At 45.0% G+C, this 26,127-nt stretch overlaps 3 protein-coding genes across 4 annotated transcripts in view; 2 read left to right on the top strand and 1 right to left on the bottom strand.

Moving 5' to 3' along the window:
- Positions 1 to 26,127, bottom strand: part of LOC144163171 (phospholipid-transporting ATPase ABCA1-like) — a 149,673-nt gene that overhangs the window by 123,275 nt on the left and 271 nt on the right. For both annotated transcript variants that reach the window (XM_077693995.1, XM_077693993.1), the window contains exon 2: positions 12,461 to 12,647. The gene's annotated coding sequence lies outside the window, so the exon portion shown is untranslated. The remainder of the gene's footprint in view (positions 1 to 12,460; positions 12,648 to 26,127) is intronic.
- On the top strand, positions 13,090 to 16,907 carry LOC144163172 (gamma-glutamylcyclotransferase-like). The gene is made up of 3 exons (XM_077693996.1): positions 13,090 to 13,574; positions 14,953 to 15,086; positions 15,713 to 16,907. The coding sequence occupies exons 1-3, from the start codon at positions 13,215 to 13,217 to the stop codon at positions 15,996 to 15,998; spliced, it is 780 nt and encodes a 259-aa protein (XP_077550122.1). The 5' UTR covers positions 13,090 to 13,214; the 3' UTR covers positions 15,999 to 16,907.
- On the top strand, positions 18,995 to 26,115 carry LOC144162110 (gamma-glutamylcyclotransferase-like). The gene is made up of 3 exons (XM_077692601.1): positions 18,995 to 19,323; positions 23,178 to 23,311; positions 24,314 to 26,115. The coding sequence occupies exons 1-3, from the start codon at positions 19,192 to 19,194 to the stop codon at positions 24,597 to 24,599; spliced, it is 552 nt and encodes a 183-aa protein (XP_077548727.1). The 5' UTR covers positions 18,995 to 19,191; the 3' UTR covers positions 24,600 to 26,115.

The raw sequence follows: 26,127 nt of genomic DNA, 5'->3' as shown, positions 1-26,127 counted from the left end.
ACCACCAAACGGAGGTTAGCGCTTCACGAAACAAGACACACGAGAGAAAAACGAACAGGACGGGCGCTACATCAACTGATTTATTTCCAAGCTACATCTTCGCATATATAGCACAAAAAAAAAAACCCACAAAGAACGCCACAAAGAAATCGGAAGTGGTCACTCGTTTCTTGCAAAGTGATTGCTCTGTTGGTTATGGGTTTTCAGTGGATGCAGAAGACCTGTTTTACTCTGTGCCTCAGGGAGAGTTATGTACCTGTGTTAGGGAAATTATTAACGAAAACAGTGCTGTTAAGTTTCAGAATGCAGCTGGGGTGTCGGTCGATGGCTTCATTTCCTTACTGTAATTTTATCTTGAGAATACGTTCATTACTTTTGACGACGGCTTTTATCTTCAACGACAAGGCATATGCATAGGGTCGTGTGTTGCCCCTGTTTTATGTAACATTTCTTTTTAGCTTTTGTTGATCGAGCGTTGGAAAGCGCCTTCGAAGGAGGAATTGTCCGTAAGGTGTTTAGGTATGCTGACGACTTTTTAGTCTTATTTAACGATATGGAATTACCGACGCGTGCACAAGCAATTAACCACGTTTTATCCACCTCTGGACAACATGGCAAAGGCTTAAATTTCACACACGAACTACCGTTGAATGGTGCGTCGCAGTTTCTAGATATTGACTTACAGTTTCAGAAGGACCACACACACCTGCTGGGTTTTTTTTTTGTTTGTTTGTTTTTTTGTTTCCCACCCCGGGCAAAAAAAGCACTGATGCCTTTCAGCTCCTCACACTCGAAGACAGTGAAGCGCGCAATTGCAGGTTTATGCCTATAGAGTCTGCACTCGCGAGGTCGTGCTTTCACAAGATGCACCTAGCCTTCCAAAAACAGGTGGAAAGGTTGTTTGCAGCTGGATTTCCGTGCTCGGTGATTATAGCGGTTGCTGAATCCCTGCTTCAGAAAATAAAAAAAAAGTGGTGGGAAAAAGAAAAGGGCGGACGGTTCCCGCTGCACATGCTCGTGGTTTTTTGTCTGCTATATATGCGAAGATGTAGCTTGGAAATAAATCAGTTGAAGTAGCGCCCGTACGCTTCGTTTTTCTCTCGTGTGTCCTGTTCCTTGAAGCGCTAACCTCCGTTATGGTGACCTTGAAACAACTATACGCCTCGAGATTCGCGATCGCTGCGCCGCCTGCCGCCGCTTCTCCGCGGCGTTTGCGGGATTAGCGCTGCGTGGCTGATAGGGGGTCACGCAGTGTTTTGGTTCTCTTTCGCTTCTCTTTGCCTTTCCGCGCACTAAACAACTTGTTATGATGACGTCTGTAAGCTAACTGCACGTTTAGGGTGCTTAAAAAAACAGCTGCGTCTTGGTAGAGCGCTCGAACGCCAACAAGAGCTACCCGGGGAGGCGGTTCTGCCAGTTCTGCGCGCTTCTTGCCGCTCTTGCGGTCGTCGGCGACGGCAGCAGCATCTCACCGCTGTCACCTTCGAACACGTCAGCACAAGTGAATTCTATTTATTGTCACCTCGTTTAGACCTGACATTGGCACTGTAAGAGGTTGGTTCGTTTTGCAGCGCAGAAAACAAATGCGGCTTTGCTTCGAATATGTACGTCGTAGAAAAAATTGTTTCGGGGATGTGATAACCCAATAGCTGACAAAAACGTGTGCCTTTTATTGGAATATAAGCCACGCGAAAATGTTAAGTACACTCAAAGGCTGTGCATTGTCAGATATGTGCCCACTCAGGTCTTATAGTAAGAGCCAAGGTATATGTTAATGAAACCACGGGAAAATGAATGGTCTACAAGTCAGGAATAAATAGAATAGTCGTACGGGAATGAAAAAAAAAAAACCAAGAGCAGCTTCTGAAATGCTAAAGACGTTTGTTTGAGCAAGGTAGTATTCACCAGACCAACTAGATGCGAAATGCTAGACAATGGGGAGGGGGGGGGGGGTGAGGAGGAGGACGCTCAACTATCGTTGTTTACAAATGCGGAGCGAAATCAACGAATGAACGTTTTAGGAATCACACACAAGCTGCGTGTTCACTTTTCGTTTGTTTTTCGCCTTCAACGAATGGCTGATCATTCGGCGGACGCATTTTTTGAAGAATACAGGGTAGGCAGTTCACAAGAAATACGAGGTTGAAAGAATTGATTGATTGATTGATTGCAGGGTTTATCGCGCTGACGCAACGGAGACGATGAGGCACGCCGTAGTGGAGGGCTCCGGATTAATTTTGACCACCTGGAGATCCTTAACGTGCGCCCAAATCTCGTACACACGGGCTCGTTGGAAGAGTGTCGTATCTGATAAGGGTCTCTGATTTAGGTTTATGCTACATTCTGCAGTCTCTGTGTCATACGACGATGTTTCGAAGAAGAGTTTGGTCGCGGACGCGGATTACTCTATAAGCCCATCTTCGGCTTCTCGTGGAGGATAAATGTAACAGATGAATCTTTGCGAGCGCTCACCTCGGGACAAGACGACCCAGCATTAAATTTGTCGTCGTGTGCTGACTTCGGAGTGTAATTTTGCATTATCCATCGTACTTCTTTGGTACAATGTTTGCGAAATTTATGCCGCATTGGCTTTTTCAGGGTACTGATCAATATCTGATATGTGATATTGGCAAGCGTAACTTGCGTGCTGTCAGGTATGAGTGCTCCGCTGCATTTTGTAGTGCACAAAGTCCATTTACATCATAGTGTGTATGGCCGCAACATGACCATCGGAGGAAACACTGCTTACGGAGACACTGCCATTAAATTTCAGGGCAGCAGATTGCAATCAGCTGCATGCAAATGCTCGCTTCGGGACGCCGTCCTGTGACCACACGCCCGGCGCTCATATAGATCTTTATAAGATCGCGTCATAAACGTTTATACTCTCGTGAACACACCAGGCTTGCAAACAGAGTGCCTGCTCCGCGTTATTCGGTATTTCGAACGCGGACAAACGGTAAATCGCTGTCTTGAACGAGCCCCAAAAGCAACGGCGACAGGAAGGGGGGGGGGGGGGGGGGGGGGGGACTCCCGCGCCTGCTTTCGAAACGGGCCGCTTGGGGGATTTCAGTGGCGCCCCTACAGGCCGCGCTCGAGGCGTATAGCCAAGCAGCAAGTTCTATTAAACGAATACCACACTGTACAAGACCAACGTACTCCCGGGCAGACGTACATGAACACATGCAGTGAACTTGCTTCACGTGTTTCGTTAGCGGTTCTCAATTCTTATATATTCTTCCCCACAGAGATCATCATTGGAGTCGGTGAGGTGCTTCAATAAAGTAAAAAAATATAGGCTTAATTTTAGAAACATGCAGATGAAACTTGCAATTTACAAGTCAGGGTGTTGATGTACAAAATATTTTTAATTGAAAAGCAAAGTAGCTTTTTCGTTTTTGCTTTTATAGTCAATTTAAGCCATTAATTCATGCTGCTGTACGTCCACTGGCGGATGTCATTCGGACTTTTACATCCACTTCTGGATGTCCGCTGTACGTCCGAAAATGTACATACAAACATAGACGTACACAAGTGGACGTACAGTGGCCGTACAAACTGGGCATTGGATGTTCCACGGACGTCCGTGGTTGCTTGGGAGGCATGTGTGAAATTGAAACCCCAATCATGTTTCTCCGCACCAATGATAGGGCGCGTTTGGAGACACGTTGCATGACGTGTGTGCATGCTACGCTTTTGTGATGCCGCAATTACGGGCAAAAACTAATGCCAGGGGTACTGGGAACTGACGGAAGGCAGTATTCGCGACGCTGAGGAGCATTTTCCAGATAGTCCCGCTGGCACGTGTATGATGTTTCAGAACGCATGTCGATAATTGCGTACGGTTGTACGACGCAAAAGGATCCGAACAAACAGCTGGGAGTATCCGCCCGTGACCCCTTTCTTGCGTCTGTTGTACTCGCGGCCACATTTTTACACCCGAAACGGATACAGAATTACGGCCCTATATATATATATATAAACGCCCTCATTTTTAACGTAACCAGTAGCGCTCGCGCTGTCTTTCAGATCCCTCCGAGATCCCTTGTTATCTGTCGCCACGTGACCGCTGCCTGCAGTGTAATTGGATAAGGCACCGCACCGTGGGCAGTCGGTACGCAAGCGCTCTCCTGGCAAACACGCACGCACGCTCGACGCTGAAAGCCAGTGCGCATTGGGCGACGGCCCGCATGCATATATACATACTACAAGCGGCAACTGCCAGGAGTCGGGGGTGATCGATAAGTAAGGGAAAGGTCGCCGAGAAGCACGCCACGCGTACGCATCGTGTAAGCAAAGAGCTCGAGAGCTCTTCAGGCTGCGGGGGACGCGTGTTTGAGCGCCGCCGGTGCGTATTCGGAAAGAAACTCGCGCGCAAAATTGCGCAAAAAACTGGCCGCGTTCTTTCACAAGACGAACGTAGCTTTAAGCATACGTGTGTTCCGCAAATGAACGGGTACACGGAAGGTAGCTGGTTTGTAGCCGGCCTGTGGCGGACGTCTTACGGAGGCCAGAAACAATTTCGCTTAAGGCCAATCAACTCTGCCAAGGTGGACTGCCAGCGATTCTGAGCTGCTCGTTGGCACCCCCCCTCCCGTTCCTATCCGTGCTGGTGCGTCTGGTGTGATCGACGGCTGGCTGTGCACGTGGTCGTGACGTGGCCTCCGCGCTTCTGCGAGCGCTGCAGCGCCGGCGTCACATTCTTCTCCCCTCCCCCATACGTCAACGCGTACGCGGAGGATACATACTCGCCTAGAGGTAAACAAAAGCTTCACTGTAAAATAACCTTCAGGGGTGCACGCTAAGTACCACAGGTTCTACCAACGCGGATTTCTCGAATATATGGCGCGTCCCCTCCGAAAAAGCACCCTCAGTGCATACACATCACCTCCGCCCCCCTCTTTTGTTTGGAGGGGAGGGGAGATCTAAGGGTTTGGTTTGGTGGCGTGTCAACACCTGCCGTGAAGCGGAATTTTCGGCGTGCAAAGAAATAAATGAGGGAGGAGGGACACTTCTCGTGTCCCCTCCAACGGAGTCCTCCCCCTCGACTTGTATCACGTTGTGGACTTTTGGAGTGATGAGAACGGTATTAAATCAGGCACGCCAGAGCCACAAGTGCCACTGCATCAAAAAAGCAACGTTTGACTGTACCAGTACTAGTATAGGGTCATTTCACACAAAGTCCGTCGTTACATGCGAGAAAGGTACCTGAGAAAGTAGCCAAGAGGACAGAGTGGTGAGGTGACTGGAGAGAATGGTGAGTAATAAATTAAATTATTCATCATAAATCTGTCACAAAACCAGAAGCGTGCTGCTCCAATCAGAACGATTTCGCCCACCCCAATTCATGTACAGTAGCCGACCTTTTTTTCAGACACCGAAAATTCGGACTTGCTGGATATTCCGCACTTTCCCAAAGAACCGCCAGTTGTCCCATAGGAGCAATGACTCACGGATTTTTCGGACGGCTCTTTTATTCGGACTATTTTTCGTTACTCTCGAGGTCCGAAAAATCGGTCAGCTACTGTTTAGTGAGTTCAATTATGCTGCAAAAGTGTTAACGTAAGTGAAAATATTAGCAACATCATGACCAAAAAAATTCGGCCTATGAAAAGTCCAGAAGGGCAAAAGAAATTAGAGGCACGATTCATCTCCCCGGCAATTCTCTTCAAGCTCAAAGCAATTAGTTTCGGGCGAATGGCTTGCATAATCACTGGACATCTCTTGGTGGAATTTTTCGGAAATACTTATCACAAAAACACGTGGGCCTAGTTTGTGTGTGCACTCACACTCGCATACAATGTCCCCAGACTTCAAAACGTTCACAGTCACTCACCTCCCCTGAGCACCCACCGCCAAGAACGGGGACGGAGGCATGCTGTGATAACCTGTTATACTTGTGCGCAAATTTCATCCTCAACACAATTAGAGCACCTGCTCCGGTTACTCTTTCAATGTCAATGCGAGGCTCCGACAAAGGGTGCTGTGGGAGCAATTTCAATTTAAAACTGTGTAGTTGTGCCCTGCACTGACTCATCCCTTCACCTCCTGCACTGACGTCACACTCAGACATCACCCTCCACCCACCCGAAACGTAACAGCTGCATCTTCCACCATCGCGAAAATACGACTCTGGGAGCTGAACTGACACAATCGTATAGAACAAAACGAACTTTAAAAAGCACAACCAGACAGCACTGAGCTTTTTTTTTTTTCTTCCTCAGACAACTTTTGTCAAACAAAACTTCGTTAACGTACAGATGCACATTGAGAGTGACGGTATCCTTTCCGTTTATCTGTTTTTTGTATGCATACTGCTTCCATGCGGGCACTCTGTGAACTAAACTGCATTTTAAAGTGTCCTGTTTCCTGCCGCATGTGATTTTGTCATCCTTGCCCAGACTGCAAAACACAGCAAAGCACCAGGAAGAGAGAGGGAAGCGTGTTTTGGACGTGAAACTGCCCTCAGGCACCTGCTCAAAGACGAGGTGAACGTGCAGAGAAGGTGTGTGCAGGAAGGAACAACACAGGCTGTAGGGCAAAAACCATAATGACACCTGAGCATTGCCAATCGTGCAATGAATGCGCTAGCACTTGCGTCTTATTGAGTGCTCCAGTGCGTTTCGCTGTGATTAAAGTTTGCTCTTACACACACATAGTAGCCACAAAGCTCAGACATTTGGAACTCATTGTTGAGTTTCCACTGGTTTCAATCTACGAGTTCAGTGATGTGCATGAGGAAGCATTAATTGATGATTCATTCGTTGCACGATAGCTCGGTGGTGACTGCCGGGCCACGGGGTGAGAGCAGCGGAAATAGCCAGATTGGGAAGCTCGGCGCTTGGCGTTGCTAAGCCAAGACCTACATTGCTTAGCAACAGATGTGTGAGCCTTTTCTTAGCGTTTTATTTCTGAGGCATCTACTATGGAACGCGTTGCAGCCAATGGGAATTAGTAAGCTGCATTTCTGGGAGGGGGCTTGTCCACTGAAAATACGCTAAGTACTTTCGTATTAACAAGATCAAGACCAAGCCAGAGACTGGAACTGAAACTAACACCAAACAGTGTTGCTACAGACAATGAAAGCAACCTGGAAACAAAGAATGCAAATTTATTTGTAGTCTGGTTCAGCTTTCTCAACTTTATCCAAGGCATATGGAATCTAAAATTTCTTTGATAGAATTAAAAAGGTGCACTACAGCTGGTCTATACAACACGCTACCAGGTTCTGCTTAAAACAAAACAAAAAAAAAACCGAAGGAGAAATATCACTCGCATGTGCATACTCATAGAATGGCAGGCCCAACACCAGTGCTTTTCTTTGAACAGGCAAGCTCGCAGCTGGGCCTTGTAAATACCCCATAGGTAAACCAGAAAGCCTGTACCCCAACCTCAAAACCCAGTTATTATCATCAGGCATTTTGCAAACCTCACCCATATTTCAACCAACGTTTTCTTTGAGTTTGACTGCAGGGAGGGAAGGATAATCTGCTATCGTACAGCAGCATCTGCCAGGCCTTCTTGACTAGACGGCGTCTGCCCACCTGACGCTGTATCCCCACAGCAGGCCCGTGCATGTCAACCGTTCCCTTTCAGACCGTGAGGCCCTATTTCAAACTGAGCATAAGCAGGAAAGAAGAAACAGAATAAATGAGAAGGGAAAGACTAAGCATTATGCCCATGTGCACACATTGCCACTTTTCTGCCCGTTCATACTATCTGCCGTGGAAGTCATCTATGGCAGAAAAAAAAAGACGGTGGGAAAAGCGATGCAGCCATGGATGCCATGATGCATCAAGAACTTTACAGTCTTGCATAAGCTCTGACATCGAACTTTTCTGTCGCAGGACAGAAATAGGGCAAACCCTAATGTACAGTCATGGACAATTCAAATACGAACCGCGGAGCGCACGGCTGAAGATACCGCTGCCGTCACCTGGCAGCGGCCGTTAAAAACACACGGACATGCGCAGTTGAGATGTCGGGAGTGAGGATGCATGTCCCACTGCGATATGTTGCCCTCTTCTCGCTCGCATGCTTGCCTTGTCGCCATGCCGCAAGAGCGCTGAAAACAATTGTTAGCGGTGCGCGGTCACCGTGTACTCGGTTCACACGAGCGGCTGCTCCCCGTGTGTGCCGGCGTCACATTGCCGACATAGCTTTGCATGCGGGCTGCAGTAACTTGAACAAATAACGATGGACACCTGGGTCACTCCCAAACCATGCTCAGTGCTGCCCGCTCCGCAGATATCTACAAGCACTGAGGTGCCTGCCAAAAAAAAAAAAAACGAAGAAAGCGGGCTGCCAAAATTGTTGCGCTAGGGCAACTGGCCTATAGAATGGTTCGAACTGGGGATCTTGTTAATTTCTCTTAATATCAGAATTCTGCGAGCAATTTCCCAGCCACGCAATACTTGCCGTTATTGTTATCATTGGAGATGAATTCTGGTGGTATATGTATTGTTTGCGACTAGCACCGAATCCGCGAAATGACTCAGCCATGTTCTGTTAAATAAAGGCTCATTCTTAGCGGCCAGCTCATTGTTGAATTCCCAAGCCACTGCACCACTAACGCAAAACAATGCAGCGCCATCAGAAGCTAGGCGGCGTCCATTTATTCTGTCACCATTTCTGTGAGCTAGTTTTCTTCAAAAAAGCATGATGAGCTCAACAGTATGCCTTACGAGAGCGTGCACGCATTTTCCACGCAAGCACTGGTCGCAGCTAAAAACAATTACGCGCCGCATTGCTCTCAACGCGACCAACACCTTCAGCTGCAGCAGCGCTGGAACTTTCAGTGCTTGCAGCGCTCTTGCGACTTGGCGACAATGCAAGCATGCGAGCGAGGAGAGGGCGACATATCGTAGTGGGACACGAACCCTCGCACCCGACACCTTAACTGCGCATGTCCGTGCATTTTTCACGGCCATTGCCAGGTGACGGCACCGGCATCTTCGGCCGTGTGCTTCGCGGTTCGTATTTGAATTGTCCATGACTGTACGTATGGCTTTAAGGGGGGTCTCTTAAGACAACTTCCGTTAATTTCTAAGTAAACTCTGTGAAACTTGTCAGTCTTGCTGCTTTTTTCCCCACATATTTCCAATATGCCATTATTTTTCGAGCCAGTCAGTCAGTTTCCAAGATAATTAGAGATAATTAGCCATTTTTGGAGGAACAACAGACAAAACAGCTGTTAGCTATAAAGGTGTAATCTTTATATTTTCCAATACTATGAACCCTGGTGAATGCAATAAGAGAAGCAGTTTTGTGATGCACCATTTGAAACTAATTTTACAGCTCATTAAACTTCGGTGCGTGAAATGGAAATTAAAAATTGTTGCTTGCCACTGGTGCCATCAAAGTTTAATGAGCTGTAAAATTAGTTCCAAGCAGTGCATCAAAAAAAAAAAAAAAACGATTATCTTACTGCATTCACCAGGGTTCACAGAACTGGATATTACAAAGACTACAGTTTTATGACTAATACTGTTTTGTCTGTTGTTCCTCCGAAAAATGATCTCTAATTATCTTGGAAACTGACTGACAAGTTTCACAGAGTTTACTTACAAATTAAAAGGTTTTAAAAAAAAGTTTATTCTGAAGGGATCAGTAAGATCCGTTTCACTTGTCATAAGTCCCGTTAGCACGCACGCATATCTGTCACGCAGCATACTTCCAAGAATAGTCCACACACTGTTGTGTTTAAACAGCACAATTTCTTTCGACGTGAATGGGATGGTGATTCCACTCCGCATTACGTAAGGAGATGCACACGCAGGCATCGAAGCCTCGATAAATAAACCAGCAACGCTTACGGCATTAGAAACTAGCTCCTACCTTCAACAATCTAATTTTGGTGCAGTACTCAGTGATTTAATGGAAGACGAAGAAGTGACAAAGGAGTAGCAGAGAGAGGGAGAGAAAATTCAACTTCTGTGTTGGCTGGAGAGAGGGATTGAGCATTAAGGGTCATGCCCACATCTCTACGCTGCGCGCGTGTGTGTTCGTGTGTGTGCGAGTTCAAAGAGGATGGGGAGACCAGATTACAGACATGTGACCTCAGAAAATCAATAAAGCCAACTGCTTAAAAGAGAAAGCTTGTCGAAATTTTGCAACCTTTTTCAGAACCAAGCTTTGGCGATTTTTACTTTATTAAAAAAACTGTTGGGGACTTAAGCCAAACTGGCCTCACGAGGCTATGAGTTTATCAGTTACAGCTCCACACAAACGATGTAAACAACCACAAATATAAGTGGGGGAAATGCCATAAAAAGAAGCACCAAGTCGCTGACTCACAGCTAGCGTGTTTACTCAAACAGGTGTCTTACACATGCTTTGTTTATACGAGTGTCAGCACCAACCTGCCTATGTTTGGAAATGGAAGATGTATTTTTGCTAATTAGGTTAAGCATAAGCATGGTGAAGAGTCTCCAGAAAGGAGAACAAGCACACAGCAAGAGTGAACACATAAGCCTGGCAAAAAGCCATCGTGAGCAACCACAGATGATGACAAAAGATACGCTCGAGCCAGATATATACTTCACTCATCTAAAAAGGCTTTGGTGTTTTTTTGGTGTTAGTTAACATAAGCCACTCACCTCGCTGATCCTAGCTTCAAAAGCCTGGCTATGTGGCCCCCTACCATAGTGTTCTCGAATATCTCATGACAGCTGCCATGGCTACATGCACACACATGAATCTCTTGGAATTATACTTGCAAGTAGTCCCAAGGTATTCTGCAATTTTGTTTCAATTGCGACGTCTAAAGACAATTGTTGCAATTTGTTTCTGAGCACAATATTAATACTTGCATGCATTTGTTAAAAACAAATGTACACGTAGACCATGAGTGATTTGACTCTAATAAGATAGCTTGGCTAAGAAAATGCACGCTACATTTGCACTCGACGGAAAGGTAACCAAAGCAGGCTTTCGAAAAAACCAGCCTTCCTCCTGAAGCCTCTCAGACAAACTTCGGTACAGACAACATATCACAGAATCAATATTCTGCAACTCTACATAGTTCACTGCAAAGCAAAATGGTCCGCTGAAACCTGCCCCAGTAGATGAAGGATTTCTTAAATCGAGGGTGACCCAAGTTCCGGTATTCCCAATTTTTACATAATCGTAGAAAACTGCTTCAGGGGTCTATAAAAACATACTGAGAAAATTAAGACAGCTCTGAAGGATTGTCAATGATACGAAATAAAACCAGAGGTCCTTACGGGTGGAAACTTGTTGTAGAAAAATAAATCCCTTAAAATAATTGTGAAATGGTTGCACAGTGCATTTATCAGTCTAACAAGCTTGGAAGTGTATGTGGCAAAACAAATGCAGATAGCAAAGAAACGAAAAAAAAAATATAAAAGAAAATGATAGCGTTAGGTAATCAATCCAAGGGCACTGACACTGAAGCAGTTTAAATTAAATCTACTATCTATCGAACAGAGGCAGACTTTTGTTTTGTGTCGTTTTCGGACACGCCCGGCGTTTATCCAGCTCTTTCCTCGTCTCAGTGAGGGAGAGCACGCTCAATCAATTCTTCGAACTTTCTGCTTAGGACACAATCTCGGGTGCCGTCGCACCACTCGAGCGACCACAAAATCGTTCGCGTCAACACCGCTCGGCGAAGAACACGTACGTTACGCGCTGGTGCATCGGTGTAAGACGATCGCGAGAGCGACACCCGCAGTGCGTGCGCGGAGGCATATTCTCGCCTTTGGCGGAAGGCAATGCAGTGTGCCATCGTCCGGCATCGCATGACCTAGCTGGCAAATTGACACGATGGCCTTGACAATTGTCGCGCGCGCTGTATTCAATCATCAATCTCGGCGAAAAGCAGCCTGCAAACAGACGCCAGGCCAACTACTTTCCCTGTACGCCGCGGCGTTTTCTCCTTACAGGAATCATGACTCATTCATCCGAATAATCGCATCTCCACGCTATGTTTACTGTTACTACGAGCATGCGTGTGTTATATGTCCTTGCGCATAACGACACGGGCTTAAAGCATTTTCAGCGCGGTTGACAGAATAACAATTCAACGCTTTTAACAGCTAAAGTCGATGCCTTCAAGTTGTGCTTTCTAAGCTGAATACTGCACGTTCATCGATGAAGTGCGACCAATGGATAAGCGAAAAATCAGTAGCAATGCGAATTAACAACGAAGTAACATTGTCTGGAAGAAAAGCCAACGCGACTGCCCTGCCAGTCGGTTCCGACGTAAACCAGTTTTTTTTTTTTTTTTTTTATAATTTTTCGCGATTCTTGGTACTCGAAAGAGACAACCTAAACTGAAGCAACAGACGGACCAAGTATGCGCGCCTCGATGCGAGGAGGAAAATGCGCTGCGCGAACACCCTAAGCTTCGAAGCCAATCAGCTTGTGAGAAATGGATGCTATCGCAAGAATGCCAACGAAACAACAGAAAACAATAAAACAAGTGGCCGCCGCTACTCACACATTCACGGCGTTTATCCGCACGAGCTCGACGGTACGTCCGCGATTAGGCCTTGCAGACGACCAGCTGACTGAAACCGCGCTGTGCATGATGGGTACGCCGGTTCTCAACTTTTCGTCTTTCCTTCGCTCTTTTGTGTAGCAGACGACGCAACGCCGCCTGCACCTACCTTGCGCCGCCATCATGCCTGCACAAAGATAAAAAGTACTAAAACTAATAAATCACAGCCAATTTTTCCATGACCCAGTTCAGAATGGCAGAATCTTCAGCGCAACATGCGGTTGCAACAGAAAATTAAGGAAAAGCACGTAAACTTCAACCATGGTGGTCAAAGTTGTCGGCAGAGCAGAACTGGTTCGACCGCATTTCCCCGTCAGTTTGTGGAGCTACACAGTTAGCCCCGACAACAAACAAGATCACAGCGGTTTTCTTTGCAGGCAAGTCCCGCGATTTTGCAGACACGACCAAATCGAAGCGCAACTTTTGTTAAACACGTGATCAGCGGCCAAAAATATCTTCGCGCACGATCAGCACTATGCAGCAAGCATATCCACGGCTTGTCGCACGCGCGTTTCTGACCGGCCGCGAGTAGAGCCACTAGCTTATTTAGTGGCTCTAGCCGCGAGGTATCACAGAGGGAGACCAATGAAACAGTTTACATTCAACTGCGGTGGAGACGTGCACAGTCAGCCGCAGCGTTTCCAAGCTCTTCCAATGCACTGACTCGCAGGAAGCACATGCAAGGTTGTCACAAATGAACCTTGGACTTTTTTCTTTTTTGCGCGCGGTGGAAACGAGGGCAGCGCTAAGCTGCTGTTTCCGCACCAATCGGATTGTAGAAGCAGCCTGTACCCGCTCGCAGAGCTCGCTCCCAGGGGCGACATCGTACGGCCGGCACGGCGTTGCTCACACATCGAGGCCCGTGCACACGTTTGCCGGTTTGCGTACAACGACCCCCTCACAAGACAACGCCTGCGCGAAGATGGCTTCTTCAGCCGGCGACACGAAGAAACCGAACGAAGTACTATATTTCGCATACGGCAGCAACATGTGGTCTCACCGGATGCACATCCGCAACCCAACGGCAAAGTTCTTCGCTACTGGCGAGCTCGAGGTATGACCTTTTGCAAATTTCTCCGGGGCGGAACGTTTGCGCGAGACTGATATGCTTGCCGTCAATTTCTTAGCCAGTAGCGAGCTAGGTATTCTTGTTCAAGAGATCGTGCTGGTTTTAAAAATCCAGCAGCGATGGAACCTGATGAAATAAATGAAATGAAAACTAGATATGGCGCGGCTTATTAAGATGTATGAAAAGCAGGGAGAAGTCATGCCATCAGGTGTAACTGCTATTGTCTCGCACTGAAGACCACATTTGGTGACCAGTGACAAGATTCGGTGTGTGCTAACCTGGATTCGTGAGATTCAGGGGACACCAACGAACTGGAAAAGTGAACCATTAATTTATAGCTTCACCACTGTTTATTTGGCAACACACTGTGACTGTCTTGCTTAATTAGAATTGACAAAAATCTTCCCTTTTTGTGACGTAGATGTGCGAGAAGCCACAAAAGCAAACAAACATTCCCTCGAAGAAATTAAGGGTATACATTGAACACATACGTAAGCATGCACTTATGTTCAAATTTTAGTTTTATGACAAGTATTTCTGATTCACTTCGGCTGATTTGTGACACCACAGTAGCATGAAAAATGCCCTAGTACTTCGATTTTGATTCTGACATTTCAAGCGTTTCCTACTTAACCTGCCTTTTGTGCTTTTTTTATTTTTATTTAGTTGATCTGAAGTGTCCTGGTGGGGGGTCGACATTACATGAAGATTGGGCGGGACCATGGCAAGTAGCAATAAATAATCACTCAGTTGAACAAACACCTTCAATGGCACGCTTAAAGGGTTAAATAATGCAACTTCATCGGCAACAGGATCGTTCCAGTCTTGGAAGTGCGTGGAAAAAAAAAGATTTTTGGAAATTTGTCGCATCCATTTAGAAATGAGTTTTGTAGTAAAGCAGTCGCACTGTTCTATGTGACTGCCAGCATCGTGTGTTTTGTGGTTAACCCGCCGTGGTGACTCAGTGGCTAAGGCGTTGTGCTGCTCAGCACGAGGACACGTGTTCGATTCCCGGCCGCGGCAGCCGCTTTTCTGATGAAGACGAAAAGCAAAAATGCCCGTGTACAAGATTTCAGCACACATTAAAGATCCCTAGGTGGTCAGTATTAATCCGGAGGCTTTCTGAACTGAGAAGAGGCCACCCTCCTTTCTTTCTTTTCTTTTTTGTCAACTCAAATAAAAACGTTTCTCCACCACCACCACCCTCCACTATGACGCGCCTAATCACTTTCGTTGCATCGGCATGTTAAACCCTACAATAAATCAATCAATCTGTTTTGTGGTTAGCATACATGCTGAGTTCAGGTGTTTGTCTGTTTGTTCAGCATAGCACATATTGACTGCTGAATGCTTGTCTCTGCAGGGCTACTATGTGGGCTTTGTGGATGATGCCCGTGCCTGGCAGGGTGCAACTGCCGCCCTTCGCGAGGATGCTCGGCGAACAACACACGGAGTGGTTTGGAGCATCCCGAGAGAGAACATACACATCCTCGATCAGTAGGTTTCCTATAAATGGTTGTAAGCTGTTAGGTGTAAAGATCTAGTGAATGTTATCTTTTGAAAATCGTGAAAGGCACTTCACGACGTGAATGGCCTAGATTGTGAAGGTTTGGTTGTAAAAGACAAAGATGGAAAGAAACAGTCTGATCACTACAACTGACATCTACCTTTGTGCTCTTGTTTGGGTGATTGTGTCATTGTAACAAGATACCAAGACAACAGTAGTACAGTCGATTTGTTTTTTTTTTCTTGAGAGGCATTGAAATGTCTATTAGAGCATAAAAGCTCTAATGCCTTTACCAGCCCAATCCTTCGGTTGGGGTAAAAAAGGAGAGCTGCGGGGATGAGCTACTGAGAACAATGCTTCATATGAAATTGACAAACACTGTCACTTCAGTTGAAGTGTTGAAGCAAAAATGTCCTGTAAAATTGCCAAAATGTATAATAACGTGAACACTTCCAACTTCATAACCCATCACACGAAATATGCCCATCAGATATTGTGAATATCCAAAAGCTTGGCTGACAAATAACCGCAATGTTTTTGTTAGATGAACTCCACTGCCAATATACTACACACTTGGTGACCTGTGTAGTGGCTACTCTGTCTTTCTGAAATGCAGGCAAGAAGAAGGCTACGAGGGTAGTGACGTGTTCGTGAAGCTGTCATCGGGAGAGAAAGTGGTCTGCCGCACATACTTCTACCTGGCCTCCAAAGCTGGCAAGCCAAGCAAGCCCTCTGTGGTTTACAAGGCTGTTGTTGTAGCAGGAGCTCTTGAGCACAAGCTGCCTACGGACTACGTGCAGGAACTTGTCAATAACCCTGACAACGGCAATAGAGACGGCATCACTATCCCCGTGGACATCGAGAAGCTACGACCGTTTGTGAATGGATACATAGATTTGTAAAGTGCACACGCATAGTAGGTGCACTGAAATTAAGCTGAAACACTACAATAAATACTTTTGTTTAAACAGGATACGGATACATAGATGTATAGGGTGGCCATGTATGACAGGCAGTATCGTGCATTTTCAATACGGATACATAAATTGGTGCATTGCACATGCATAGGAGGTGCATAGAATATAGCTTAGAATGGTACAGCGAATAAGTGCTGTTCAAACTAAATACGGATACATAGATTTGCTGAGTAGACATGTATGACGAGTAGTATTGTTCAAATATAAAACGGATACATACATTTGTGTAAGTTAGGTTGTAATGTTATGGCGAATTAGTATTGCTCAAATAGTATTTAAGCGCTTACTTCTTCATGACTCTAAGGACACAAAATGATATACAACTGGGTGAGCTACAGTGCAGATGTTTTATTTTTGTTCATGTTGTATCTTGTCTGTTAGTTTTCTAGATAATCTATAACTTTAGGCAGAACATTGAAAAAGTCAAGACACATCAGTTAGCTCGAACTACTCCCATTCTTTCTTGCTCTGTCTTTCTTTCCCCCAGAGTTGATTGAAAAAGCCAGAAACATTTATCCTGCAACAGTTGTTTGCGGTAATTTTGTGGCTAGAAATAAACTAGAAGACTGCCCTTGCAAGTCTTGTAGACCGCACAAAGGTAACTTAATATTGTTACAACCTACAGTGAGATTTTAAACCATTTATAAATCAATTACATAAATGCAATGCGATATGAACTAGTATAATCGTTAGGTACAGAGATTGTGCCACAAGCACACTGATTAATGTCTTTTCTTTATTTTTCTACTGTTTACTTTTAAAAGCCTATATCCAAAAGCCCAAATTTTGTATGCACCCACATTTTTTGTATTTTTGGTGCAATAAACAGTGTTGACACTGTCCATGTGTATGGGTGGGTGCCTTGTCTAGAGCTGTAAGCACGCTTACAAGGGGAAACCACAACGCCAAACCCTTTACCTCAAGCTTGCTTTACGATTTGCAGTGTCAGCAGCCTGTCTTGATTTCTACCCAACCGGTAAAGCTGCTACTGCTCGCTGACTCGCCAGAGCCACTGTTAATTATTACAGTAAATACTTGCAGATGATTGCTACAGTGCCAAGGAGAGTTTGTTTGCGAACACGGATGCTCATCCGTAAGCAGGCATTGGAAGAATTGCGTGTTGCTTGCAGAAAGAAGCCAGAAACCATGCGACATTGTGTGAAGGTATTCAATTGGTTCTCAGAGAGGGAGACGTCGAGCTTAGGGAAGCCAAATGGAAAGGTAAATTGGAAAAAATTAGTAAAGGAATGTTAGAGTGTTGGTGAAAAATAAGCAGAGGAGGAATCAGAATTCAGGACTTTCACATAATTAAATCTGACTGAGAAAGTGCATTCTCTTTTTTTCTTTTTCAAGCTACGCAGGCGAAGCAAATGTGCGCGGCCTTGCTAGGCAGGTTGTGTGCACACCGCCGCTAATCATCATCATTCACCGTGCATCACATGATTTCACGAAGCGCCATCATCATTGAGCACGTCATTGCGCTAGTTTTGAGAGAAAGGGTTTGCAACCCTTGTTGACATTTTTTTTTACCACGTTCTTGGCGTCTAGCTACAGGCCTAGAGTGGTTAGTTTGGCAGATTTAGATAATTTAGTTTAGTGTCGTTTGTCTGGAACTCCAGGCACCTCCCACTTTGTTCCAACTGGAGTCTGAATGCAACGCAAGGCACAACCACTTTTTTTTTCAATTTTGCAGATGTAATTAACTTCTGTTAAGCAAGTGTCTAAATGCCTACTTTGCGCATAATCAGCATCATGGCTTTTACCATTCAGCTTAGTACAGCCAGCGTGCCCACGTCTTTGAGACTGGCCCCGGGATACCGCAGTGGGATTGAGGCTCATTGGCCTTCCCGGCATTGGTTACAGGAGGTCGCAGCGTTTCCAAACCCTTCACCACAGCCTCTATGCCTTCACAATGCACTAATTTGCGGAAAGTTTGCAGCACCCACGAGGTGGTGGTGGTGGTGCCAGGAGACATAACTCATACCCACTCAGGGGGATTGGTGAGGAAAGGGGCCCCGCTCACCATACTCAGTAATTTGTCGCATGATTCTTAAACTTCTTTCTTTTTTTCACGCGGTGTAAGCGCAAGTGGTGCAACGCGTGCTAACATCTCGAAAAAATTCGTTACTTATCCGTATTTTCAGCCGCCTTATGCCTCCCCATTTACGCGACATCCGGCTCATCTGGGTCCCAGGGCACAGAGGCCTATGGCTCAATGAAACGGCTGACTCTTTGGCCGGTTCATCTTTAGACAGCCCTACGGTGGACCTCAGCCCTACCCCATTTCCCCTGGCGCAAGCAAGGTTCCGAAGATATCAACGGCTAGGGATGACACAGGAAGGTACTATCACAGGCTTGGATGACTATGCCCATCTTGCTCACACTTGGAATGCGAGATTTTGCGAGTCCCGCCAGTGTGAGGTCACTTTAACCAGCATCAGATGCACAATACCGCAGCTTAATTTTTATTTGCATCGCGCTGGTCTCACCTCCTCCAGTCTTTGTGCTGCTTGCGGTGAAATTGAAACAATTGAACACTTTTTCCTGTACTGCCGCGGTTTTTCTTTCATTCGGAAACGGTATCTAGCCGCACCAATTCAACGCATTGGCCTTCCTCCGTCGATGCCGGTGCTCCTTTCGTTCGGGGTTACATCCCTGGGGTTTTGTCATAGAGGGATTATTGCGGCCATTCACGCGTACATATCAGAGACCAGACGCATGTCCTGCTAACCCGGTCAAAATTTTTTAGCCTTTTCTCCCAAAAATGGCGTCATTCACTGATTCTTCTCTTGATCTATTATATAATTCGGTAACCGTTTCCCCAATCCCTCCAGGCTGATTGTATAGGGCTATGAGGTGGGCGTTTTAGCCCCAAAAAGCCACCCTGTTTCTTGGCCAATCCCCCACGTGGGTATGTGCCACCAGAGGAAGAACAACAACAATGAGCTGCTGGTTCCGCAACCATCGGCTTGTGTACTTTGCACACTGCTCGCGGTACGTGACATCATACAGCCTGTAGAGTGTTGCACACACATCGAGATCCACGTACGCGTTTGCCAGTTTTGTGTGCAACGACCCCCCGCCCCCCTCACACGTCCGGCAACGCCCGTGCGCGAAGATGACCTCATCGGACGCTAGCAAAAAGCAACCGGACGAAGTACTCTATTTTGCATACGGCAGCAACATGTGGTCCCACCGGATGCACATCCGCAACCCTACAGCGAAGTTTTTTGCTACTGGAGCACTCGAGGTACGACCTTTCGCAGATTTCTAGGTCGCCACGACGTTTGCGCGCGCTAAATTACAGGCCCTTTTCCTCACGCAAACAGGCGGTCCATTCGGTCGCCCTTCCAAACCTCCACTGCTGCTTGGGGTGTACTTCAAGAGTACTTCCTGGCAGAGTGCGACAAACTATACAGCCGACTCTCGTTAATACGAAGTTCCCGCAGACGTACCGCAAAAAACTTCGAATTAAACGAACTTCTAAATAACCGCAGAGAACAAAAATGAAAATTTTATTAGTTTGAAATCTCACTGCTTATGGAAAACAAAATTATCAATTGGTTGCAGAATTGGTCGTCTTGGTTGCAGAATATTGCTGCACAAAATAAACTCTGCAGACTGTGGATCTGCTCTGTGGATCAGCCCGGGGTACGTCAGAGTGCTTCTTCTGCATTGTCCTCTCCAGGAAAAAATACAAAAATACCAAATTTTTGTGCAAAAAGCTGTCATTTCACCTTAAAAATATCAAATTTATTGCTCCAACAGCCTCGAGGTTTTAGATTGGAAAATAACTTCTAATTAACCGATAATTTAGACTTTAAGTTCCAATTGCCAAGCATTTTTTCGCGTATGGTTGCATACAAAGCTGATAGGACCCTCACTTTGCTTCCAATTATCTGACGATTCCATTAAGCGACTTCGTATTATCAAAAGTCGACTGCATATGGCAGCACTTATGTTTCCCTGCTTTTGATGTACTGTTGTCTGAAAAAAAAATGAAATATAACTTTCACACGAAACAGGTTTAAAAATTCCTATCCAGTACTGAAAGATATTTAAGCTTGCATATTCACCTTTTGGTTTGAGTGCCAGAAGTTCAATTTGGGTCAACCAGTACGTGCTTATGCTGTAAAGTTTAACAGTACTAAAAGTGGTCAGATCTTTATATTCAATGCTGCACAACCTGCAATGCTAAAGGATGACTCTCTTACTGCTCTTTAGTTTTTTTTTTTTACACTTTGCTGAAACGCTTAAACCACCTGCAAGTTCAGCAACATTTCTTGAAGCTGGACGAAAAACTGTCCAATAGCGGTTAAGCCTGCTCAGCTTTCTTGGAGGTCGCAACTCAACCTGGTCTTCAGTCACAAACTTTCATCGCTGTGATAAGTCATTGCTGTTTGGTCACCAGCGACCCCTCTTGCACAAATCAGCTATAACCATATAACCAGCTATACAACAGCCACCAGCTATAATCACTAATACTCATTGCTACCATAGCAGATTTCCTTGTGGTCATCCCCTAATGACAAGATTTGGTAACAAGCTTCCATAGCTGTGTGTAGTAAATGGAACTTGTGAGCTTTAGGGGTGCTAAAACAGGCTGTAGTTTTAACTGGAAAAGTGGGCCTTTTTTATAGCTTCACCACTGTTTATTTCACAACAGACTGGGTACTTTCTGGCTTCAGAATTTTCAGTAAAGCCACGAACCCTCTTTTTTCAATAATATTTTCATTTGTTGTGATGTAGACTTGAGTGAGAAATATAGCCAAACGAGGTACCGTATTTTCACGCAGATAACCTGCCCCTGCATATAATCCGCACCCCCACTTTCAGCCCGCCGGAGAAGAAAAAAACAATCCTCGCGTATTTCCCGCACATTTGATACAGGAAAGGCTGCACCAAAGCTACTGCTCAAGCAACACATTGCGTACTATGTAGACAGAAAAAGCGCATATTTAGCAAGTAGAATACTGACTGCAAGGCGAAAGTGACAGTTCACTCAGTGTCACTGCTCTCGCTAGAGCTATCACTTGAGCCGTTGTCCTCACTGAAAGGCTGTCAGTCTTACTGCATAGGAGCTTCATGGCACAACGCGCATTGCCGTGAAGCTGCACTAAAGGAAAGACCCCGCGCATTATCTGCACCCCTACTTTGCCACTGAAATTTTCGCATTTTTGGTGCGGGTTATACGCGCGAAAATACGGTATAGGTTTGGGCAGGTTCATATTATACAGTGCACTTTAACTCGCACAAAAAGCACGATGACAACAGATTAGATACACGGCAGAGTGCACATTGTGTCGTGTATGGTAGGTCATCCGTTGTTGTCGCGTCTTTTAGCGCAAGTGAACATCCAGTTCGGTGAGAAGTCGTAACTTCAAAGTTTTTTAGGTGCGCCTTTGATTTCTGCTGCGAATCCGAATCAGCTGAAGTGCGGCCGCGGCAGAATGCACTGCTGTATTTCCTCAGCTGAACTCGGTGGGGATTCCAAATTAACTGAATTGCACTCGAATCTGTCGGAATTAACTAAAATTTCACTTTAACAGCAGTTGAATTGACGGGATTTTACTGCATAATAAACAAAATTGCTAGCATCTATCTTTACATTGTAAATTTACAATTTTACAAGTTCTGCTGATTCGCTTCGACTAGTTTGTGATATACCACAGCAGCGCGGGAAATTCCCCAGAACTTTGATTTCAATTGTTACGTTTTTAGCATTCCCTACTCTATCAGAGACCTATTGCTACTGAGTGGCAGGTAATCACAGTTGACCTGCCTTTTGTGTTACAAAGCACTCTATCGTGTGGGGAGGCCTATATCGGCCAGACGGGCAGATGCGTGAACGATAGGGCTCGTGAACATAATTTGTCGCTAAACAGCAAAACGTGCGCACATTTACTTATCATTGTGAAACATAAAAATGGAAGCTTTTTTTTGAGTAGAGCAAAATTTTTGGCAGAATCGAGACCACTCTGGCTTGAGAACTGTTAGAAGCTTTTTATACCAAGAAAAAAGGCGATCAGTGCATTAGTGACATGACTGTGCACCTACTTGATAACGAGACGTCCTTTTAGAAGCTTCACTTTCAAGGTGCCCATTTTACATTTTTCTTCTGTGGGTCAAACTGTGCATTTCCCCTGCGCTTAACGATTGTTTTTATACGTGACGCTGCATCCAATAAATTTAGTCGAGAGTGAGAGCTTGTCCCCTCCTGCTTCGTTGGTATTGCGTTTTAGAACATTTTTAGAATTTTAGAATCTAATTTTAATTTTAGAGCATTTGCAATGCATTTTGTAGCAACGCTACCGCACGGCTGTCTCTGTGGCTGCCAAGGAACCTGTTTTGCAGTTAAAATCAACCTGCTCATTACAGCAAAAGCTTTCTTAGTGGGAGCGACGAAGTCCTGTTGAAAAGCTAATGCATTTCCCCATAGACTGGTGTTCGACCAAAAAGCTCTAAGATATCTGAACACACAGTGTATGCGTGAAACCGGGATTTCATCGTGTCAACACGGTTACTTGAAAATCGAGAAAAATGAACGGTTCTAGATGAGACAATTCGCGCATCGATCATGACGGAGGAGTACAACAGTATACAGTCGAGCCCGCTCATAACAAACACATCGGGAAACTGAAATCAGTTCGTTATATCCGCTTTTTGCAATATCTGGGCACAAAATCTATGTGTACAAATGGTAACGGGAGACGAAGATTTGTTCGTTATAGCCGCTATTTTGTTAAAACCGGGTTCGCTATGAGCGGGCTATACTGTACCTTTATCTCAAAAACCATGTATTGGTGTACATTTAGATCGTTCGTAGCTAGTGCGCAAAAAATCATCGCATGGGTTTTTTTTCATTCGAATGACTAGTACGCACACTGAATCCATCGTCTCAGCATAGCATGTATGCAGGGTCATTTTCTTTTACTCTTAATCGCGCAAAAACTACATCTCCGTTTGTACTAAACGTAGCCTCAGTTCTTACGGTGACTGATTCGCATAACCGAGAAAGTGCGATTTCGCACTTTCTCGGTTATCAGTTGTCAGTCGCACCACTTTCAAGTGGTGCGACTGACAACTGAATGCTGGTCTGTGCAGGGCTACTATGTGGACTTTCTGGATGACTGTAAAACTTGGCAGGGTGCCCTAGCTGCCCTTCGTGAAGACGCTAAGCGTACGGCACACGGAGTGGTGTGGCGTATCCCAAAAGAGAACATACACATCCTTGATGAGTAAGTTTTCTGCAAATGATCGCACGCTACTAACTAAGAGTGTAATCTTTCGGAAAGCACAACTTCATGCGCGTAAACTCGCACTATGTTTTATGTAGGCGTGCCACAGGTAATCATCATGTGTGCAGTCTGCACTTTCAGGGCCTTAAACAGGAGGTGTAGAACAACGCACTGATCCGCGTAGATTCACCTGGTGACTTGATAGTCACCAGATGAGTCACCAGGTGAGGCAACATGGTTGACTAACTACTCTGACTGCTATTCCTGTTTTTCATGGATGTTTGTGTGTGACTGCAGGTGTTCTTGTAGGTTTTGACTAGCAAAAGAACGTATTTGGAGGTATACCAGCAAACCTTTCGACATACATGCACAACGGAGCAGCTCTATGACTACAAAAATTGTGCAGTTGTTACCAGTCGCCTCAGGTTACATAGTTTCTACACACTTGAATCTAACACTCGAGAATGTGAAGGTTTGGTCTTTTGCGTAAAAATAGAAAAGACAAAAAATGCGGTCACTTCAACTGTTTCCTACATTCGTGCTTTTATTTGGGTGATTTAGCATTATTTTAACAAGATATCTAGACAAATAGATGGATAGACAAATTTTTCTGCTAGGGTAACTGAAACGTCTGTTAGGGCATAGAAGAACACCCGTCGCCCCAACTTTTTTTTTTTTGAGGGGGGATTAAGAAAAAAAACCATGTGCATAAGCTGTTGAGTACTACGCTTTATGTGATATTGAAAAACACTGTCAATTCAACTGAAAAGTGTAAAAACAAGAATATCTGCTAGAACTACCATAATATTGAGATGAAAACTTTAAAGGATCCAAAATTCTTGCAAGCTGAACATTCATAATTCCCTCACTAAATGTGCCTTCGCCAGACATTGTGAACATTTAATACCTTGGCTGACAAATAACCTCGATGTTGTTAGACGGCCTCCACTATACTTTTTATGCTTGAAAAAAATGTCTGCACGCGTTCATTTTGAAATGCAGGCAAGAAAAAGAGTACAAGGGCACTGACGTGTCCGTGAAGCTGTCGTCGGGAGAGAAAGTGGTCTGCCGCACATACTTCTACGGAACGTCTAAAGCTGGCAAGCAATGCAAGCCCTCTCTTCTTTACAAGGCTGTCATCGTGGCTGGGGCTTTGGAGCACAAGCTGCCTACGAGCTACGTGAAGGAACTTGTCAAACACCCGGACAACGGCAAGAAAGACAACATCGGCATCCCCGTGGACATCGAGAAGCTACGACCGTGTGTGAAGGGATACATAGATTTGTGAAAAGAACATGCATAGGAGGTCCACTGAAGGTAGATTAGACCAGTATGCTATTCTGAATAGTACTATATTTTTCAAATAGATTTTATGTTTTGACTTCTTCAAGGGTCAGACACGAGACGGTAGATGAATGGCGAGATACAGTGCGAACGTATTTTGTCTGTTCTTTTTCAGCTCAAGTAAAGCTTAGGCAGACCCTTGACAAATCAGCATCTTCCCATTTTGGAACATATGGGATGGCTGGCAATTCGAATTGAGGGAAAATGGATCATATGCCGTTGTGTCTTTCCATTCGAATGGATTAGAAGATCTAGAAATATTTCTCCTGCAGTTTTGGGTAGGAAGTTTGTGGCTGCAGAATAAGCTTTGTAGGCCTTGTCGATCAGGCAAACATGACGTAATATTGTTATAACCCACAATGAGATTTTAACCGTTCATTAATTGAGTGCTGTACGTTACCTAACTGTAATGTAATATGCTCAAGTATAACTTTGTGGCGTACACTCCTGCCAAAAGCACACTTATTGATTATGTGTTTTTTTTTCTGTTGCTTCTTTTTAAAAGCCTATTACTGTAAGATGAAATCTTGTACATTACTATTTCTACATGTTTAGCACCAATACATTTATATGGGTGCATTGACTATTGAATGATCTGATTGAATGATTGATTGTAAGGCTTAACGTGCCAACGCAACGCAGCCGATGAGGCACGCTGTAGTGGAGGGCTCCGGCTTAATTTTGACCACCTGGGGATCTTTAACAGGCACCGAAATCAACTATAGATCTCAAGCATCACGTGTGCTCACAAGGGTAGCTGAAAAGAGCATGCTCTCTTGCTTCGAGAACTGAAAGGAAAGCTGCTGTTGCCAGCCGAACATGTGCAATTGCCCTGAGGATTTCACGCAAAAATGGAATCGTTCACTCCGGGAGAAGTACTCATAGCAATTAAAGGATCCAAGCAACTGAAGGATCCAAGCAACTGACAGGTGGCACAAAATAAATGAACTTGTCTAATTTATATTGTACAGCCCGAGACCATGAGGCTAATTCATAAATTAGCCTAATGAGATCTTGTAAAAAATACATTGTGTTATAACTGAACACCAGAATTTTTGTCCATTTTTGACAAAATGAGGTCAGTTGTAATGAGTTATCTTTTTGTAGAAGCAACAAGTCCGCCGATGAAGTGCATTTGTACTGCAATGAAACAAAACGAAGCTGGTACGTGAAAGCCACCTAGCAATGCTGCAACACTTAGTAATCACAATACTGCATGTGTTAATTGTAATTGACTTCAAATAAAGACCATTCTGAGCAACAAAAAAGTGACGACTGCTCAAAAAATGAGATGAAAGCTACAAGGCATGCACTTCTTTATCATATCAAGTCACACTGTGACATGAAAACGCCGATAAGGAGTCGAACTGCTATTATTATCAGTAGTAATTCCCGCATGGCGTTTGTAAATTAAACCACACAGGTATGTGTACCTTAAAACGAGTGAAAGTTCTGCTATATTTTTTTTTGTT

This window comes from Haemaphysalis longicornis, unplaced genomic scaffold, assembly GCF_048455015.1.
Source record: "Haemaphysalis longicornis isolate Haplotype H1 unplaced genomic scaffold, Haemaphysalis longicornis Haplotype H1 scaffold_12, whole genome shotgun sequence".
Taxonomy (NCBI): domain Eukaryota; kingdom Metazoa; phylum Arthropoda; class Arachnida; order Ixodida; family Ixodidae; genus Haemaphysalis; species Haemaphysalis longicornis.
Note: the sequence above shows the minus strand (reverse complement) of the source record. Positions and strands in the feature narration are given on the sequence as shown.

What these genes read in the sequence shown, in the direction of transcription:
- LOC144163172 (XM_077693996.1), top strand. Translation starts at nt 13,215, where the DNA reads ATGAACCTTGGACTTTTTTCTTTTTTGCGCGCGGTGGAAACGAGGGCA. An exon ending in TCGCTACTGGCGAGCTCGAG is followed by an intron (nt 13,575 to 14,952) that starts GTATGACCTTTT and finishes TTGTCTCTGCAG; the next exon opens with GGCTACTATGTGGGCTTTGT. An exon ending in AACATACACATCCTCGATCA is followed by an intron (nt 15,087 to 15,712) that starts GTAGGTTTCCTA and finishes TCTGAAATGCAG; the next exon opens with GCAAGAAGAAGGCTACGAGG.
- LOC144162110 (XM_077692601.1), top strand. Translation starts at nt 19,192, where the DNA reads ATGACCTCATCGGACGCTAGCAAAAAGCAACCGGACGAAGTACTCTAT. An exon ending in TTGCTACTGGAGCACTCGAG is followed by an intron (nt 19,324 to 23,177) that starts GTACGACCTTTC and finishes TGGTCTGTGCAG; the next exon opens with GGCTACTATGTGGACTTTCT. An exon ending in AACATACACATCCTTGATGA is followed by an intron (nt 23,312 to 24,313) that starts GTAAGTTTTCTG and finishes TTTGAAATGCAG; the next exon opens with GCAAGAAAAAGAGTACAAGG.